The sequence below is a fragment of the Scyliorhinus torazame genome, chromosome 5 (genome assembly GCF_047496885.1).
Source record: "Scyliorhinus torazame isolate Kashiwa2021f chromosome 5, sScyTor2.1, whole genome shotgun sequence".
NCBI classification, from domain to species: Eukaryota; Metazoa; Chordata; class Chondrichthyes; order Carcharhiniformes; family Scyliorhinidae; genus Scyliorhinus; species Scyliorhinus torazame.
Window position 1 is genome coordinate 105335221 of NC_092711.1, and position 20425 is coordinate 105355645.

At 50.7% G+C, this 20425-nt stretch overlaps 1 protein-coding gene and 1 long non-coding RNA gene across 3 annotated transcripts in view; both read right to left on the reverse strand.

The window, feature by feature from the left end:
• Window positions 1-839: 839 nt before the first annotated feature.
• Window positions 840-5048, reverse strand: LOC140421589 (uncharacterized). Its single transcript, XR_011946925.1, has 2 exons — window positions 4464-5048; window positions 840-2133 (listed from the first exon to the last, which is right to left on the reverse strand). It is a non-coding gene; the product is annotated as an uncharacterized lncRNA (long non-coding RNA).
• Window positions 5049-7129: 2081 nt separating this feature from the next.
• LOC140421563 (uncharacterized) overlaps window positions 7130-20425 on the reverse strand; it is a 56200-nt gene continuing 42904 nt past the window's right edge. For both annotated transcript variants that reach the window (XM_072506352.1, XM_072506351.1), the window contains exons 2-3: window positions 12963-13078; window positions 7130-7985 (exon numbers count right to left, since the gene is read on the reverse strand). In XM_072506352.1, coding sequence (XP_072362453.1) covers window positions 7252-7985; window positions 12963-13074 — 846 coding nt within the window. In that variant the 5' untranslated portion in view covers window positions 13075-13078 and the 3' untranslated portion in view covers window positions 7130-7251. The remainder of the gene's footprint in view (window positions 7986-12962; window positions 13079-20425) is intronic.

Genomic DNA, 20425 nt, shown 5'->3' on the forward strand with positions numbered 1-20425 from the left:
CGGTGTTGGACCTAGAGGCAGCGGTGGAGCGGCAGACGTTTGCAAAATGGCCTTTCGTGCCACAGGCTGAACAGGTAGCATCTCTAGCAGGGCAGCGTTTCCTGGGGTGTTTTGCCTGGCCACAAAAGTAACACTGGGGCCCAGGCGTTCTTTTTACTGCTGGTGTGGCTGGGTGGGCCGTGACTTGCAGGGGTTGTTGCTGGGCGGGCGGCAGGGAGGTAGCGGCCACGTAGGGAACGTGGGCAGGTGCATAGGAAGTTTGGGCAGGCATGTAGGATGCATTATTGTCGTAGGCTGCCTGTTGGGCCTCTGCCATAGTGACTGCTATGTCCAGAGTCAGGGTAGTTTGTGCCAGTAGGAGTTGGCGAATTGGGACGGATGCGAGGCCGGCTACAAAGGCATCGAGCACCAGGGCCTCAGTGTTCTGCTCAGCGGAGACTGCTGGCGCGTTGCAGGTGAGCGCGAGGGCACGGAGGTCCCGAACGAACACGGATAGGGGTTCACCCGGCTGCTGGTGCCGGGAGGCGAGGCAGTGGCGGGCGTAAATAGAATTAACAGTTCGTGCAGACCGGCTTTTGAGCTTCACGATGGCATCGGTGTAGGTCGTTGTTCCCGTGATGAGGTCGAAAAGCCCGTAGTCGAGCCGTGAGTACAGGAGGTTGAGTCGGTTTGCGTCCGTTTTGGCGAAGGCGGAGGATGCTTCCAGGTAGGCCTCGAAACACCGGAGCCAGCGTGGAGCGTGGGGGTTGAGCGAGAGCTTGTCAGGTTTCAGAGCAGCCTCCATTATAACAGTAGTGTATTAAATTGATGCACTAAGCGTCAAGAACCACAAAGACATGTGAGACTTTAACCAAGGCTTTAATACACTACATAGGAAGCTTACCCGACACAGACGACCCCAGACAAAAAGGTCCGGTCTCAGAATCTGGGTCTTATACCTAACTCCCAGGGGAGTGGCCAAGGCGGAGCTCTCCGTGGCCAGGTCAGGTTACATTCAGGTGACCGAACCTCTACAGAGCTACAGTACAATACACAGGATTACAGGGCCACGTTACACACAACTATTATATAACTATGTACAATGCCAGGGAAGTACAGTGGTGTATCACCACCGAATCAAACCAAATATTGTCAGACTATCAATCCTGGATGTGATTAGCAGCAGCAAAACAGCAGATTCCAGTCCCTGCACTCACTTGTGAACTCGCTGGTGTCTCAGCAGGTGTTGTGACTGAGTGAATCCTGCTCCACACAAGGAGCAGGTGAACCGTCTCCCCCCGATGTGATCCCACTGATGTGTCAGCAGTTGGGATGACCAAGGGAATCCCTTCTCATACACGGAGCAGGTGAATGGCTTCTCCCCAGTGTGAGTGCGTTGGTGCTCAGAGATCAGCTGACTGACTGAAACCCTCTCCACAGGTGGTGCACCTGAATGGATCCCCATTTGTGTGCATTTGGTGGTGTGTCTGGAGGGTGAATATCTGAGTGAATCCCTCCCCACAAAGCAAATGAATGGTTTCTGACCCGTGTGAATTCGCTGGTGTTCAGTGAGCATGGATAAGGACTTGAATTTCTCTTCACAGGTTGTGCAGCTGAATGGTGCCTTCTCAGTGTGAACTCACTGGGGCAATCGAAGGCCAGATAACTGAGTGAATCTCCTCTCACACACAGAACGGATGAACGGCCTTTCCCCAGTGTGAACGCGTCGATGGATTTCCAGTCGGGATGAGGGATTGAATCCTTTACCACAGTCCTGACATTTCCACGGTTTCTCCATGGTACCAGTTTCCTCGTATCTCTCCAATTTGGACAATCAGTTGAAGCTTTGTACAAACAGAACACAATTACGCTTTTTTCACTCTGTGAATCGTGTAATGTTTTTTACAGGCTGCTTAACTGGTTAAAGCTCTTTGTGCATTGAGTGTACTGGAACCTTTCACTCCAGTGTGTGTCTTGATGGTTTTCCAGTCACAGATGTTTTAAATGGTGTCGTACAGACAGATCACACAAACATTTCTTCTTCCAAATTCAATTACTGATGATATTCAGGCCATGGTGACTCAGTGACTCTGTCAGATAATGCTCTGATGTGCAGTTTGAGCTTCCTGTTTGTAAATCCACCACTCTAATGCCCTGGAAAAGTTTACAAAACTTTAAATAGAGGAGAGAAGTTTTGAATGTACAATTCTATTATCCATGACACATATATTCCCCATTTGTACCTGCAAAGCAGTAGATCCTAATCCCATGCACTCTGTTGCCTCCTGGATCCTTCTCAATGCACAGAACCATGTTTCTTATTGTTTCTGTGTTCCAACAGCTCTGGCAGACACTTACCCCAGGCGGCCTGGTCCCAGCTCTGGCAGAACGCCAGCCTTTCAGTGCAGGCTGTGCCTTAATTTTCACCATGAGAGTTGGTCAGCTCGGCAAACCCTGCACACCACCTTCACAATTCTTTTCCTTAAAGTTTGCCCCCTCCCTCCCCTCTGGCTGGGTTCAGTTCTCAAGACCCTCTGTGCAAAGTGAGAATAAAAATCAATTAATGAATAATTGTGCCTCCTGGTCACTGGGACCCTGAAGCCCCACCCCAGGAGCTCAAAACCCAGGACCGGCAGGTTCTTTATTGGGGGTTTGGGTCCTCCAGTGGGTGTTTGTGAATCCTCCTCGTCCACCTGCCAGGGTTTCCTTCCTTGCCAGAGATCAGAGTCCTCATTGATTTGAGTGCAAAGAGTAAGCTCTTATTTATTGTCCCCCCTCAGCCATCCTCTGATGTGAACCATCCTCCAGTCTGAAGCAGGATGGTGCCCATTAACCTGGGCCTGTTCCCAGGAGGGAGAAGCTCCGCAGCTGCAAACCAGGGAACTGACAATGATGGTGAAGGGTTTGCGGATCCACAAAGTGTTTCCAAATCCTCCCACCCACCGCCTGACGCTGACTCCGCTTCTCTGGGACAACGGCCTCTCGCCACAAGTCAACACAGGATCTGCGCATGCTCCAAACTCCGCTCGTACGCCTGCGCAGTGGTGTCTAACTGCAGTCGCCGCACTGCGCATGCTCTGCATCACAATGCCCGGCTGATTGACGGAAGATCCCGACCAATAGGAATAGGGGGCGGGCCTGTAGGACTGTATCGCTACTGCGCATGCCCAGATCACAATACATAGTGGTGATTGACGGCAGCTGAGGACCAGTAAGAAGAAGGGGCGGGAACCAACCAATCGGAGTGAATGAGAGGCAGGGCTGAGCTCGGATCTCCCTCATTGGCTGGAAATCTGCATCATTTTGGAAGCTGATTTGTCTCAAACTCCAGGAGAAAACTGGACCTTTCTGTTTGTGGCTTTAAACAGATGAAACCCTGTGGGTGTGGAGCAAACATTTCAACATTTGTTACTGAAATGTGGAAATCTGAAACTATGTTCACACAATTCAAGGGCTGACTTCAAAAAAGAGCAGGGCAGAAAGGGAGTATCTACAGTGTCTTGTTGTTGGGTCACTGGGCATCAGTTTGTTCTCACGTACCATTACTTGTTTAAAGGTGTAGCTTTTAAAGAATGCGACACAGTGGGAGGGATTCTCTGTTCCTGAGACTAAGTGCTGACGTCAGGGCAGGATTTGTGGACTCCCACGACATGAAAACAGGCACTGAACCTGGACGGATTCAGCGAATTTGGAGGGGCTAGCACCGGCGCCACATGGAACACAATCGATTCCAATGAAAAATGGTGCGGGATTCACCGGGTCCGTGATTGACTCAGGGGAGGTTGGCAAGCTGCAGCCGTATATACACATTACACTCCCCACACACACTCATCCCAGTCAACAGGATAGCACTAGTTGTGCTGGAACGCTTCCATCCCACTGATGGGTCAGCTAAGGCCAGCGGGCACCTAGGGGAGTGTCCTGGGGGACACCCATACGATCTGTGGGCAGTCACCAGCGTGCGCAGCTGCATGGCTACCTTGCAGGCTGTGCCAATAGTGCTTTGTGTCCATCCACCCTGACCCCACAGCCTCCCTCCTGACCATCCCCCCTACTCCCCCGACCCTGGCAGAAGTCCCCCTGGCCAGCAGCAGAACTGTCAGCAAACTATGGCGATGTTGGACACTTTCCGTACCCCCCTCACTCATCAGCCACAATGCCTGTTTCAAGATTTTTAAAAGCACAAGCGAACCACGCCATCGGGAATTCGGCCCATTGGAGGCGGAGAATCGCAGAGGCCCCGGAGAATACCGGGTCGGGCCCGCTAATGAGATGTAAACGCTGTTTACTGTGTGTGCATTCCAGAACACATTGACGCTGCTGTCGAGGCGATGGAGAATTGTGATTTGGCGTGAAATCGGTGCCCGCCGCAATTTCAGAGTTGAACCCAATTCTCCGCCCAATCGCGCATTGCAATTCGGGCATTAGCTGATGGACAATCCCGTCCAATAAGTGTCACCTTGTTCAAAATGAACTAAACTTACCGGTTGTCTTTACCAAGCAGATAGATGCTACACAGGCCATGTAGACAGATGAGGAAACCTTGTCCCTTTGTAGGTTCAGAATTGATAAGGAGGAAGAGTTGAACTGAAAATGTAAATTTAAGGGGTGCTGGAAGTTATCTCCCAGTCTTTCCTGGAGATGCCAGACTGGAGAATTATAAATCTTGCACCTTTATTCAAAAAGGGTTGGAAGGATAGCTCCAGAAATTGCAGACCAGCTAGTTTAACACCAATTGTTAGGCATGCTTCAAGAATCAATTATTCCAAATAGAATTTTAAAAAATAAAAAAATTTAGAGTCCAAATTATTTATTTTCCAATTAAGGGGCAATTTAGCGTGGCCAATCTACCTAACCTGCATATCTTTGGGTTGTGGGGGTGAAACCCACGCAGTCGTGCAAACTCCACATGGACAGTGACCCAGGGCTGGGATTCGAGTCCGGGTCCTCAGCGACGTAGTCCCAGTGCACCACATGCACTGACAATAAAATCCACGGGTCTTATTGGGGGTTTGGGGCCTCCAGCGGGTGTTTGTGAATCCTCCCCTCCCACCTGCCAGGGTTTCCCTCCTTGCCAGCGATCAGAGTCCTCATTAATTTGAGTGCAAAGTGTAAGCTTTTATTTATCAGACCCCCTCCCCCATCCTCTGATGTGAACCATCCTCCAGTGGCTGAAGCAGGATGGTGCCCGTTAACCTGGGCCTGTTCCCGGGAGGGAGGGAAAAGCTCCACAGCTGCAAACCAGGGAGTTGACAATGATTGTGAAGGGTTTGCGGATCCACAAAGTGTTTCCAAATCCTCCCACCCACCGCCTGACACTGACTCCGCTTCTCCGGGACTAACAAGCGCTGAAATCCATGTCCTGCAGCCGCACTGCGCATTCTCTGGATCACAATGCCCGGGGGTGATTGACAGCTGCTCTGGACCAATGGGAGGAGGGGAAGACCGAGCGGGAGCGGCTGGTCTTCCAACCTATCGGAGTGAATGAGGGACAGGGCTGATCTTGGGTCTCCCTCATTGCCTGAGACTCTGCATCATTTTGAGTTCTTCCCAGTGGCCATGGGTTCCACAACCTCATTTCCTGCCTGAGGTGTTGACGAATGGGAAGTCTTGGAGGACCGGATGGGCTCTGGGCCTCCAGCCAATCACACAGCAGGCTTTGTGTGAATGAAGATTGAGCTTCACACGAAAGTTCTTCCTGTGTCAAACCTCTGATTAAAACAGTTTATTTTCACTTCAATGGACTTTTTCGAGTCCATTGGCCCTTCCACCGAACTGTTACAACAAGGAACAACAAACATTAACTCTGTTTTGCTCTCCACAGATGTGGCATGGTGGCACAGTGCTTAGCATTGCTGCATCTTAACGCCAGCGACCTGGGTTCAATTCTGGCCTTGGTGACTGGAGTTTGCACACTCTCCCAGTGTCTGCATGGGTTTCCTCCAGGTGCACCAGTTTTTTTCCACCTTACAAAGATGTGCATGCAGGTTTGGTGGATTGGCCATGCTAAATTAGCCCTTAGTGTCCAAAAAAGGTTAGGAGCAGTTACTGGGTTACGGGGGTAGCGTAGAGGCATGAGCTTAAGTAAGGTGCTCTTTCCAAGGGCTCGAACGCTCGATGGGCCGAATGGCCTCCTTCTGCACTGTAAATTCTATAATTCTGCAGGATTTCTCTGTCACAGTCTGATCCGATGGGTCTGTCTAGTGGTATTTCCCTGGTCCTGTCCATGTGTTGGCTATTTTAGGGAGCAGGCAGAACTACCTTGGTTCGACCTGTTGTTTTTGGTTAATATGTCTCGAGTCTTTGAGTTCTTCCAGTTCGTCTCCAATTCTCCTTCCTGTCTCGGGTGTATGGGTCTAGGTAGTTTGGTGTTGTGATTCGTGTTGTTTAGTTGTCTGTCTGTCTCCAGCAGGTATTGTTGTCTCTCGATAATGACTGTGCTGCTATCCTTGTCTTCTGGTCTTATGAACATATCCGTGTTGGATCCAAGCTCCCGGATTGTCTGTCTTTCTCTCCGGGTAAGATTCTGTTTGTCTCCTGTATTTCACTGTGACAGGGCAGAGACCTGATTGAAGGATTCAAACATGGGAGTTCTGGGAAAGATGAGCAAGGATTTGGGAGGTGACAACATGTTCAAAGAGTTTGGAGAGGAGAGGGAGGTTGAAGATGGACAGTAAGGATGGCAGGGTCAAGGGTTTGTTTTATTGAGGAGGGGGTGATGATGGCAGATTTGAAGGACAGAGGGACAGTACCCGAAGAGAGAGAAATGTTGACAACATCCATGGACACAGGGTAGTTGGCTGATCAGTAGCTGAGTGGGAATAGGGTCGATGGAGCAGGAGCTGGGTCTCATGGACAAGATGAGCACTGAGAGGGCATGAGGGCAGATGGGAGAGAAACTAGAGAAAGATGTGGGTTCAGGGCTCAGGAAAGGATGAAATTTAGAGACAGTTTGGTCCGGTGGGCTCGTGGAAGGGAGGGAAGTAGCAGAGGCAGCTGATCGGATTTACTCAATCTCAGTCACAAAGAAGTTCCACAAGCTCCTCACACTTCTTGTTGGAGGTGAGGATGGAAGTGACCGGGGAGAGCGAGAGTACTTCAAAAGGAACTAACTTGTGTCAGAGATATTAAAAAGTTTCAACACTGCACATTTAACACTAATCTAATTTATTTGACTTTTAGCCAGAATATTAGCCCCTGTAAATGAGCATAGACCCAAATGAACATGGTTCAGTCCTGAATGTGAGTAACAGCAAAATCCAATCACTTCAGTTACTTGTGGCCTTGTTGGTGTCTCAGCAGGTGGGATGAAGTGCCGAATCCCTTCCCACACTTGGAGCAGGTGCACGGTCTCTCTCCAGTGTGAACTCGCTGGTGCTTCCGCAGTGCGGATGACTCAGTGAATCCCTTCCCACACTTGGAGCAGGTGAATGGCCTCTCCCCAGTGTGAATTCGCTGGTGCTTCTGTAGGTTGAATGACTGAGTGAATCCCTTCCCACACTTGGAGCAGGTGAATGGCCTCTCCCCTGTGTGAATCCGCTGATGGACAGCGAGGTGAGATGATCGTCTGAAACCATTCCCGCAGTGAGAGCACCTAAACGGTCTCTCATCAGTGTGAACACGTTGATGGTGCATCAGTTCTCCAGAACTTTTATAGCAATTCCCGCAGTCTGGGCATTGAAACGGCCTCTCATCAGTGTGACTGCGTCGATGAGTTTCCAGCTGGGATGGGGCAGTGAATCCTTTCCCACAGTCCTCACATTTCCATGGTTTCTCCTCAGTGTGACTGCATTTGTGGTTGGTGAGGCCTGATGATAGAGCGAATCCTCGTCCACACAAACAAATCAGGTACGGTTTCTCCCCACTGTGAACAATGTTTTTTCCTTCCATGTTCAAAATCCGCTGATATTCAGGATATGATAAATTGAGGACTCTGTCAGATCCTGATGTGATGTTTGGTTTGAGTTTCCGGACTTTCAATCCTCCCCTTTGAACACCCTGTGAAACTGATTTAAAAACAGAAAATAGGGAATGAGAGAGAACCCACAAAAACACAAAGGCACGTTGTGAAATTGAGCTGAATGAATCTGGCTGCTTGTGGGGACGGCACTGAGAAAAAGTGACCATGAAAACAGCTGGATTGTCATAAAAACCCAACTGACCTCTTTGGGAGGAGAGAGAAAGAGGTGAAGAGGGATCTTGTATATCTACACGACATATTAACATTTGCTTTGCCACATATTAGTTAGCAAAGCAAATTCTACCTTGAGCTTCATAAACAGTAATATTGATACTGAAACTATGCTTCTGGTGGCACAGTGATTAGCACTGCTACCTCACAGCGCCAGGGACCCGGGTTCAATTCCGGCCTTGGTGACTGTGTGGAGTTTGAACTTTCTCCCCGTGTCTGCGTGTGTTTCCACCCGGTGCTCAGGTTTCCTCTAACAGTCCAAAGAAGAGAAAGTGAGGTGTATTGGCCTTGATAAATTGCCCGTTAGTGTCCAGGTTAGGTGGGGCTATGGGGTTACAGGGACAGGGTAGGGATGTGGGCCTGGGCAGGGTGCCCTTTCAGAGAATCGGTGCAGACTTGATGGGCCGAATGGCCTCCTTCTGCACTGTAGGAATTCTATGGTTCTAATTCTATTCTATGAATCTTTATAAAGCTCTGGTCACCACGCTTCAGGAAGGTTGTGAAGGTTCTTGAGAAGGTGCAGAGGAGATTTACCAGAATGGTTCCAGCAAAGGAGGTTGAGGGGAGATTTGATTCAGGTACACAAGATTATCGGGTGGGCACGGGAGCAATAGGTCAGAACGTGAGAGCATTGAGGGAGAACTAGAGAAGAGGGACATTGGGGCTCTGAGGCAGAGCAGACAGGGAGATGTTGCTGAACACAGCGGGTCTGGTGGCCTGAAGTGCATATGTTTTAATGCAAGAAGTATTACGGGTAAGGCAGATGAACTTAGAGCTTGGATTAGTACTTGGAACTATGATGTTGTTGCCATTACAGAGACCTGGTTAAGGGAAGGGCAGGATTGGCAGCTAAACGTTCCAGGATTTAGATGTTTCAGGCGGGATAGAGGGGGATGTAAAAGGAGAGGCGGAGTTGCGCTATTGGTTAGGGAGAATATCACAGCTGTACTGCGGGAGGACACCTCAGAGGGCAGTGAGGCTATATTGGTAGAGATCAGGAATAAGAAGGGTGCAGTCATAATGTTGGGGGTTTACTACAGGCCTCCCAACAGCCAGCGGGAGATAGAGGAGCAGATAGGTAGACAGATTGTGGAAAAGAGTAAAAACAACAGGGTTGTGGTGATGGGAGACCTCAAGTTCCCCAATATTGACTGGGACTCGCTTCGTGCCAGGGGCTTAGACGGGGCAGAGTTTGTAAGGAGCATCCAGGAGGGCTTCTTAAAACAATATGTAGACAGTCCAACTAGGGAAGGGGCGGTACTGGACCTGGTATTGGGGAATGAGCCCGGCCAGGTGGTAGATGTTTCAGTAGGGGAGCATTTCGGTAACAGTGACCACAATTCAGTAATTTTTAAAGTACTGGTGGACAAGGATAAGAGTGGTCCTAGGATGAATGTGCTAAATTGGGGGAAGGCTAATTATAACAATATTAGGCGGGAACTGAAGAACCTAGATTGGGGGTGGATGTTTGAGGGCAAATCAACATCTGACATGTGGGAGGCTTTCAAGTGGCAGTTGAAAGGAATTCAGGACCGGCATGTTCCTGTGAGGATGAAGGATAAATATGGCAATTTTCGGGAACCTTGGATAACGAGAGATATTGTAGGCCTCGTCAAAAAGAAAAAGGAAGCATTTGTCAGGGTTAAAAGGCTGGGAAAAGACAAAGCCTGCGTGGAATATAAGGAAAGTATGAAGGAACTTAAGCAAGGAGTCAGGAGGGCTAGAAGGGGTCACGAAAAGTCATTGGCAAATAGGGTTAAGGAAAATCCCAAGGCTTTTTACACGTACATAAAAAGCAAGAGGGTAGCCAGGGAAAGGGTTGGCCCACTGAAGGATAGGCAAGGGAATCTATGTGTGGAGCCAGAGGAAATGGGCGAGGTACTCAATGAATACTTTGCATCAGTATTCACCAAAGAGAAGGAATTGGTAGATGCTGAGTCTGGAGATGGGTGTGTAGATAGCCTGGGTCACATTGAGATCCAAAAAGACGAGGTGTTGGGTGTCTTAAAAAATATTAAGGTAGATAAGTCCCCAGGGCCTGATGGGATCTACCCCAGAATACTGAAGGAGGCTGGAGAGGAAATTGCTGAGGCCTTGACAGAAATCTTTGGATCCTCACTGTCTTCAGGGGATGTCCCGGAGGACTGGAGAATAGCCAATGTTGTTCCTCTGTTTAAGAAGGGTAGCAAGGATAATCCAGGGAACTACAGGCCGGTGAGCCTTACTTCATTGGTAGAGAAATTACTGGAGAGAATTCTTCGAGACAGGATCTACTCCCATTTGGAAGCAAATGGAAGTATTAGTGAGAGGCAGCATGATTTTGTGAAGGGGAGGTTGTGTCTCACTAACTTGATAGAGTTTTTCGAGGAGGTTACTAAGATGATTGATGCAGGTAGGGCAGTGGATGTTGTCGATATGGACTTCAGTAAGGCCTTTGACAAGGTCCCTCATGGTAGACTAGTACAAAAGGTGAAGTCACACTGGATCAGGGGTGAGCTGGCAAGGTGGATACAGAACTGGCTAGGTCATAGAAGGCAGAGAGTAGCAATGGAAGGATGCTTTTTTAATTGGAGGGCTGTGACCAGTGGTGTTCCACAGGGATCAGTGCTGGGACCTTTGCTGTTTGTAGTATATATAAATGATTTGGAGGAAAATGTAACTGGTCTGATTAGTAAGTTTGCAGACGATAAAAAGGTTGGTGGAATTGCGGATAGCGATGAGGACTGTCAGAGGATACAGCAGGATTTAGATTGTTTGGAGACTTGGGCGGAGAGATGGCAGATGGGAGTTTAATCCGTATCCGTGACGAATGTGATATAAAATAGTTACTTTAGAGTTACTAGTTAATGTAATGTAGAAATAAGCCACTTTGATTTTTGCAGTTAGGGACAAAGGAATTTGAGACCGCATGGAAAAAGCAGGAAGAGGTGTGTCTATGAGGGTGATGCTTCATTGATAGGGGCCAGAGAAAGGGATTGGAAGTGAGCCAATCAGAATAGATCGAACAGGTCAGGAGGGACATAGGCTGACCTATGTCCGTCGAGTATGTGAAACTTGATACCATTTGAACTGATTTTGCAGAGATCCCTTTGTCTGTTAGTTCAGTCGTTTTCTGGAATGAAAGAGGCTGGATGTCTCTTACATTTCTGTAAGATGATTAAGCTTGCAAGCTAAATAAATAACTTCTGTTTACGTGCGAATCCGTCTCAACCTTTATTGAGGCCAGACTGAAAGAGAAAGAAATTTGGAGATCAACATCCGTAGTTAGGCCACACTTGGAGTATAGTGTTCAATTCTGGTCTCCACACTACCAGAAGGATGTGGAGGCTTTAGAGAGGGTGCAGAAGAGATTTACCAGAATGTTGCCTGGTATGGTGGGCATTAGCTATGAGGAGCGGTTGAATAAACTCGGTTTGTTCTCACTGGAACGAAGGAGGTTGAGGGGCGACCTGATAGAGGTCTACAAAATTATGAGGGGCATAGACAGAGTGGATAGTCAGAGGCTTTTCCCCGGGGTAGAGGGGTCAATTACTAGGGGGCATAGGTTTAAGGTGAGAGGGGCAAGGTTTAGAGTAGATGTATGAGGCAAGTTTTTTACGCAGAGGGTAGTGGGTGCCTGGAACCCGCTACCGGAGGTGGTGGTGGAAGCAGGGACGATAGCGACATTTAAGGGGCATCTTGACAAATACATGAATAGGATGGGAATAGAGGGATACGGACCCAGGAAGTGTAGAAGATTGTAGTTTAGTCGGGCAGCATGGTCTGCACGGGCTTGGAGGGCCGAAGGGCCTGTTCCTGTGCTGTACATTTCTTTGTTCTTTGTTGTATTACGCCAGGTTTCCATCGGGTGGACGAAGAAACTCTGTTTCCATTCACTGATCGTACAAGCAGTCGGGATACAGATTTAAAGTTTTGGGTAAAACCTGGATTGAACTATACAGGATCCTGAGGGGTCTTGACAGGGTGGATGTGGAGAGGATGTTTCCTCTTATGGGAGAATCTAGAACGAGGGCATCACTGTTGCAAAATAAGGGGTCGCCCATTTCAGATGGAGATGAGGATTTTTTATTCTCTTAAGGGTTGTAAGACTTTGGAACTCACTTCCTTAAAAGGCAGTGGAAGCAGAGTCCTTGAATATTTTTAAGGCAGAGTTGGATAGATTCTTGATGGGTAAGGGGTGAAAGGTCATCAGAGGTAGGCAGGAATGTGGAGTTGAGGTTAGAATGAGATCAGCCGCAATCTTATTGAATGCTGAGCAGGCTCGAGGGGCCGAGTGGCCTGTTCCGAGTTTGTATGTAAAAGGTACAGGAGATATGAGGTGTCTGAGATGTATGTTTTTACACAGCGAGCGGCAATGACCTGAAACTTGCTGCCTATGAGGGAGTTCGAAAATAGACACAATGAATGATTTGATTTCAAAAGGAAATTGGATAGACATCTGAGGGAAATAAAGCTGCGAGGATACAGGGATAGAGCAGGAGAATGGCACTGACTGGATTGCCCCAGTGAGCTAGCATGGTCTCAATGGGCCGAATGCCCTTTGTGCCATCATGTCTCTGCCTCCTTTGTGTAATCTAGTTTTGTAATTTAACCCCGGGGGGTTCAGATATCACTCAGGTAAATCTGTGCTACACTCCCTCCGAGGCCATTCTATCCTTCCTCAGGTTTATTGCCCAGAACTGAACACAGTTCTCCAGGTTTGGTCTAACCAGGGTTTGTGAATCTCGGGGCTTTTCCAGTCACACTGAGACCTGAAATCTTCCCTCACAGACAGAACAGACAAACCTTTTACCTTCCACACCCAGATGCTGCTGATATTCAGGTTCTGATGAATCGGGTGACTCTGTCAGATCGCGATGTGACGTTTGGTTTGGTTTTCCTGTCTGTTCAAACTCCACTTCCATTATCCTGTAAATTTACAGAAACCTCACTGTCAGTTTAGGATAGAAATTCACAACATTCACTCCTCGTCAACTTTGATTAAATGTATTCCTGGAGGTTTAATCACATGACCTGCCCCCCATCCTCCAGCCATTAATCGGTTAACACATCCATCCTTGCGACACACTGCCTTCCTCGGCCAATTGGGAAGCAAAAGGACTCATTACCTTACAGGACAGTGTTTGACTGTCAGCCAAACAACCTTTATCCCATTTTCAATATTTTTATATCCACTGAACAGAAATGTTCAAAGAAAATTACAAAAAAATCTTCTTTACTGTCCCAATGATTTCCCAAAGACCCCAAAATCATTCTGACTGTCCCAATGATTTCCCAGACACGAATCTCACCAAGACAGAAGGTTAAATTTGAATTCATTTAAGTCTACTGAAGACCCTGAAACCCTCAATTGTTGCAAAGACCCATCTGGTTCACTGATGTCCTTCAGTGAAGGAAATCTTCTATCCTTACCTGGTCTGGCCTACATGTGACTCCAGATCCACAGTCAGCTTGTTGACTCTTAAAATGCCCTGAGATGCCCTCAGTTCAAGGGCAATTAGGGATGGGCAGTGAATGCTGGCCCAGCCAGCGACGCCCACATCCCGTGAATAATTGGAAAACAAAATTTCCATTTCACCTGGTCTGGCCGACATGATTCCAAACCACAGCAATGTGGTTGACTCTTTAAATGCCCTCCGAGATGGCCGAGCAAGCCGCTCAGTTCAAGGGAAATTAGGGATGGGCAATAAATGTTGGACCAGCCAGTGACTCCGAATAAAATAAAATCCTGGAGACTCCAGTCAGTCAATCCGGGAGAGTTGGCATCCGGTCCAGGCTGGCAGCGCATGCGCCCTGCGGCACCTTGTTCTCTGTAAAGATGGCGGCCGGTAACCCGGGCCTGTCACCGCTCAGCTCTCACTCTGTTCAGTGCTGTTTAAGACGGGATGGTTAACATTTTATTCGGGAGTTGAAGCCTCCATGGGGTATTTATGAAGCCTCCCCGGCCATCCACCGGATCCATTCCTGAAAGTCGCTCGATTGTTTCTTTCCCGCCCCTCGCACCGTCAGCGACAATCTGAACCGCGCATGCGCCAGTCACGGCCCGAACGCGCATGCTCCAGTCACAGCCGGACTCTGCGCATGTGCGCGGAAGTCCTATGATGTGGATAGAGCACATTCTCATCTGCAACGCTGTTACTGGGTGTGATTGACAACAGACCAAACACGGACAGTGAGATGTCAATGTGTTGGGGTCTGAGCAGGTTCAGGTGAACAGTGATTTTTGTCTTCCTGGACAGAACAGTTAAACTACCCCTCGCCAATAACAATGTGCTGAAATTGGATCAAATGGCCTGGGCATTTAAAGTTGTAGTGTTAACCAGTGGGAAAACTGAGGAAATCCCTTTGCACACATGACGTGTGTGAGTGATCTCCCTCTGAACTGCTCCTGAACTGCACATTAGATTAATTAATGACTAACTCATATTTATTCTTATCCAGTGGAAACATCTTCCACTTGTCTATCATATCAAACCTGTTCATAATCTTACAGGATCAGGTCATCCTTCATTCCCTTTTCCAGAGAAAAGGTTTACATCCTGTCCAATCTTTCTTGTCGGGTATAACCTGCAAGTTCAGACATAATTCAAATATCTTTTCCTGCATCTTCTCCAGTCTTTCTAGATCCATTTTACAATATGGAGACTTTAACTAATCTGAGCAGCAAACTCACCGTTGTCCCCAAACGCCTGTATGTTGCAGTATTTTAGTCATTTTACTTCAGCTGAATGTAAGATGGGACAGAATAAGATCCAACGAGCCTGTCTGTAACACTGTGGAACATCTACAAACTTGCCTCCTCCCCGTAATGCTAAACAGTTGACTTTTCACTCTTAACCTGACAGCTACGTCATTAAGAATAATATGTCAGAGAAAGACTGGATTTCAGCTTGGTGACACCAGGCCAGACTAAATTTTAGTTCACAGGATTGTTGAGCTAAGACTTCCGGTTGCGGCTATGCCTAGGTAGGTCGCACGTTCGGCAGCTCCCGCCGGGAACGGACTTTCTGGGCTCTCCAGAGGGGCCCCAACGGCACTTGTTCGACGGCTCCCAGTGTGGGATGGTGACAGCAGGGTCCCCCCCGACATTATATGGATTGGACCAGGCGTGGAGTGGTGAAAAAAGTGATCTTGGGGCAGCGAAAGGTGCGAGGGAGGAAAAACAAGATGGCGACGGGTGGAGACCAAGCAGCATGGGCGCAGTGGTCGCAGGAGCAGCAGGAGTTTCTTAAACGCTGCTTTGAGGAGCTGAAGACAGAAATGCTGGCGCCAATGAAGGCAGCGATTGAGAAGCTTATGGAGACCCAGAAGGCCCAAGGGGCGGCGATCCGGGAGGTGCGGCAAAAAGCCTCGAGAACGAGGATGAGATCTTGGGCCTGGCGGTGAAGGTGGAGGCGCACGAGGCGCTGCACAAGAGGTGGGCGGAAAAATTCGGGGACCTGGAGAATAGGTCGAGGAGGAAGAATCTTCAGATTCTGGGTCTCCCTGAAGGAGTGGAGGGGCCCGATGCTGGGGCATATATGAGCACGATGCTCAATTCGCTGATGGGCGCGGGAGCTTTCCCGAGGCCCCTGGAGCTAGATGGGGCTCATCAGGTCCTGGCAAAGAGACCCAAAGCCAACGAGCCGCCAAGGGCTGTAGTGGTGCTTTAGGGCTTTACGGACAGAGTGTGTCCTGAGATGGGCCAAAAAAGAACGGAGCAGCAGGTGGGAGAACACGGAGATCTGAATTTACCAAGATTGGAGTGCGGAGGTGGCTAAGAGGAGAGCTGGTTTCAATCGGGGTAAGGCTGTGACCATCGGAAGGGGGTAAAGTTCGGGATGCTGCAGCCAGCGCGATTGTGGGTCACATTCCAAGATCGGCACCACTATTTTGAAATGCCCGATGAGGCATGGAACTTTATACAGACTGAAATGTTGGACTCAAATTGAGGGTTTGTCATGGGGGGGATGTTTACTGTGTTCACTGTGTTTATTACGTTTGGGGAATGTTCTTTTGGTTTGAGTGCTGGGTGGGGATGGGTGAATGGATTTGATGTGGGTGCTGTGGGAGAGTGTGGGCGTTGGTGTTGCAGGGGCAGGCCCCCACGGAGGAAGAGGGGGAGCGGAGGCCCGGGGATGGGGAGTTGGGGTAAGGCCGCAAAAAGGAGCTGCGCCAGAGGGGACGGGGCCGGCTCAGGAAAGCGCAGGCTTTTTCCCGCGTTAGGGAAGGACGGGGGGGGTGCTGGAGAGGAGCGCACACTGACTGCCAAGGGAGGGGGGGATTCTCACACTGGGAGGTCGATGGAATGGCGGGAGAGGCCGGGGTCAGCAGGAGTCAGCTGACTTACGGGAGTGTTATGGGGGGAGCAAAATGGCCAGATGTGGATCTAGCGGGGGGAGGGGGGAACAGGGTTGCTGCTGCATTGGCCAAAGGGGAGCTGGAAGTAGGAGAGGTGGTCGGGGCGGGGGTCCGCCGCCTGGGGGACTGGAGGGTGCGGGAGGCGCGGCACGTGGCTGGCCTAGAAAAGGAGGTGGTTAGTCGTCGTCGGCGGGGGGGGGGGGGGGGGGGCGAGAGTAGCCCCCCAATCCAGCTGATAACTTGGAATGTGAGGGGCCTGAACGGGCCGGTCAAGAGGGCCCAGGTGTTCGCGCACTTAAAGGGACTGAAGGCAGACGTGGTTATGCTCCAGGAGACACATTTGAAGGTGGCAGATCAGGTTAGGCTGAGAAAGGGATGGGTAGGGCAGGTCTTCCATTTAGGGCTGGATGCGAAGAACAGAGGGGTTGCAATTGCAATACTGGTGGGGAAGCGGGTGTCGTTTGAGGCACTAAATATTGTAGTGGATAATGGAGGTCGATATGTGATGGTGAGCGGTAGGTTGCAGGGGGTGCAGGTGGTACTGGTGAACGTATATGCCCCGAATTGGGATGATGCCGGATTTATGAAACGCATGCTGGGTCGGATTCCGGATCTGGAGGTAGGAAGCTTGATAATGGGGGGGACTTCAACACAGTGCTGGACCCAGCACTGGACCGCTCTAGGTCCAGGACGGGTAAGAGGCCGGCTGCGGCCAAGGTGCTCAGGGGGTTTATGGACCAGATAGGGGGAGTGGACCCATGGAGATTTGTCAGGCCGCTGGCCAGGGAATTTTCCTTCTTTTCCCACGTCCATAGAGCCTACTCCCGGATAGATTTTTTCATTTTGAGTAGGGCGCTAATCCCGAAAATGGAGGGAACGGAATATTCGGCCATAGCCATCTCGGACCACGCCCCGCATTGGGTGGAGCAGGAGTTGGGGGAGGAGAGGGACCAGTGCCCGCTGTGGCGCCTTGATGTGGGACAGTTGGCGGATGAGGTGGTGTGCGGGCGGCTGCGTGGGTGCATTGAAAGATATTTGGAGGCCAACGACAATGTGGAGGTGCAGGTGGGGGTAGTCTGGGAGGCGCTGGTCAGGGGAGAGCTAATCTCCATTAGGGCTCACAGGGAGAAGAGAGAGGGGAGGGAGAGGGAGAGGTTGGTGGGGGAAATGGTAAGGGTGGACAGGAGATATGCAGAGGCCCCCGAGGAGGGGCTACTCAGGGAGCGACGGAACCTCCAGATGGAGTTTGACCTGTTGACCACAGGGAAAGCAGAGGCACAGTGGAGGAAAGTGCAAGGGGCGGTGTATGAGTATGGGGAGAAGGCGAGTCGGATGCTGGCACACCAGCTTCGTAAGAGGGAGGCAGCGAGGGAGATTGGTGGAGTTAAGGATAGAGGGGGGAATACGGTGCGGAGTGCGGTGAGAATAAACAAGGTATTTAGGGACTTCTATGGGGATCTGTACAGGTCTGAGCCCTTAGCGGGGGAGGAGGGGATGCGACGATTCTTAGATCAGCTGAGGTTCCTGAGGTGGAGGAGGAGGTGGCTGGTTTGGGGGCGCCGATTGGGCTGGAAGAGCTGGTTAAAGGATTGGGGAGCATGCAGGCGGGGAAGGCCCCGGGGCCGGATGGGTTCCCGGTTGAATTCTACAGGAAATACGTGGACCTGCTGGGCCCGTTGCTAGTGAGGACTTTCAATAAGGCGAGGGAGGGGGGGACCTTGCCCCCGACAATGTCTAGGATGCTGATTTCTTTGATCCTGAAGCGGGACAAGGATCCACTGCAATGTGGGTCGTATAGACCGATCTCGCTCCTCAATGTTGATGCTAAGTTGCTGGCAAAGGTGCTGGCTACGAGTATTGAGGACTGTGTCCCGGGGGTGATCCATGAGGGGATTTGTAAAGGGTAGGCAATTGAATACAAATGTGCGGAGGCTCCTCAATGTGATTATGATGCCCTCGGTAGAGGGAGAAGCGGAGGTAGTGGCAGCTATGGACGCGGAGAAGGCCTTTGACCGGGTGGAGTGGGAGTATCTTTGGGAAGTGTTGCGGAGGTTTGGGTTCGGGGAGGGGTTCATCAGCTGGGTCAGGCTGCTATATAGAGCCCCGGTGGCGTGTGTGGCTATGAATCGGCGGAGGTTGGAGTACTTTCGGCTGTACCAGGGGACGAGGCAGGGGTGTCCCCTGTCCCCCTTGTTGTTTGCACTGGCAATTGAGCCTCTGCCCATGGCACTAAGGGAGTCCAGGAAATGGAGGGGACTGGTCCGGGGGGGGGGGGGGGGGGGGGGGGGAGAGGAACACCGGGTGTCGTGTTATGCTGACGACCTGTTGCTGTATGTGGCAGATCCAGTGGAGGGGATGGCGGAGGTCATGGGGATCCTAAGGGAGTTTGGGGACTTTTCGGGGTATAAACTCAATGTGGGGAAGAGCGAGCTCTTTGTGGTGCATTCAGGGGACCAGGGAAGGGGGATAGACGAGCAACCGCTGAGGAGGGCGGAAAGGAGCTTTCGGTACCTAGGGATCCAAGTAGCTAGGCGTTGGGGGGCCCTGCACAAGCTCAATTTGACGCGGTTGGTGGAGCAGATGGAGGAGGATTTTAAAAGATGGGATATGCTGCCACTCTCACTAGCGGGTAGGGTGCAGTCGGTCAAAATGACGGTCCTCCCGAGGTTTCTCTTTGTGTTCCAGTGCCTTCCCATTATGATCCCCAAGGCCTTTTTCAAACGGGTAAGTAGGAGCATCATGGGTTTTGTGTGGGGGAATAAGGCCCCGAGGGTGAAGAGAGTGTTTCTGAAGCGTAGCAGGGACAGGGGCGGGCTGGCGCTGCCGAATTTGTGCGGCTATTATTGGGCAGCCAATGTGGCAATGATCCGTAAGTGGGTAATGAAGGGAGAGGGGGCGGCGCGGAAGAGGTTAGAGATGGCGTCCTGTGTGGGCACGAGCCTGAGGGCGCTGGCGACAGCACCGCTGCCATTCTCGGCGACAAGGTACACCACGAGTCTGGTGGTGGCGGCGACGTTGAAGATCTGGGGGCAGTGGAGGCGACACAGGGGCGAGGTGGGAGCCTCGGTTTGGTCCCCGATTCGGGAGAATCATCGGTTCGTCCCGGGAAGGATGGATGGGGGGTTTCGGAGCAGGGATTAGAAGAATGGGGACCTGTTCATCGATGGGACGTTTGCGAGCCTAGGGGCGCTGGAGGAGAAGTTTGGGTTACCCCCGGGAAACGCTTTCAGGTACATGCAAGTGAGGGCGTTTGTGAGGCGGCAGGTGAGGGAATTCCCGCTGCTCCCGGCACAGGGGATTCAGGACAGGGTGATTTCGGGTGTATGGGTTGGAGAAGGCAAAGTTTTGGTGATTTACCAGGAGCTGAAGGAAGAGGAGGAGGCCTCGGTGGAGGAGTTAAAGGGCAAGTGGGAGGAGGAGCTTGGGGAGGAGATAGATGAGGGTCTGTGGGCTGATGCCCTGAGTAGGGTTCATTCTTCCTCCTCTTGCGCCAGGCTCAGCCTAATACAGTTCAAAGTTACTCACAGAGCACATATGACAGGGGCGAGGTTGAGTAGGTTCTTTGGGGTGGAGGACAGGTGTGGGAGGTGCTCGGGAAGCCCGGCAAATCACGTCCATATGTTCTGGTCGTGCCCGGCGCTGGATGGGTTTTGGAGGGGTTTTGCGAGGACTATGTCCAAGGTGGTGAAAGCCCGGGTCAAGCCGAGCTGGGGGTTGGAATTATTTGGGGTACCGGACGAGCCGGGAGTGCAGGAGGCGAAAGATGCCGGTATCCTGGCCTTTGCGTCCCTGGTAGCCTGGCGGAGGAATTTGCTATTGTGGAAAGATGCGAAGCCCCCTAGTGTGGAAGCTTGGATCAATGACATGGCAGGGTTCATCAAGCTGGAGAGGATAAAGTTTGCCTTGCGAGGGTCT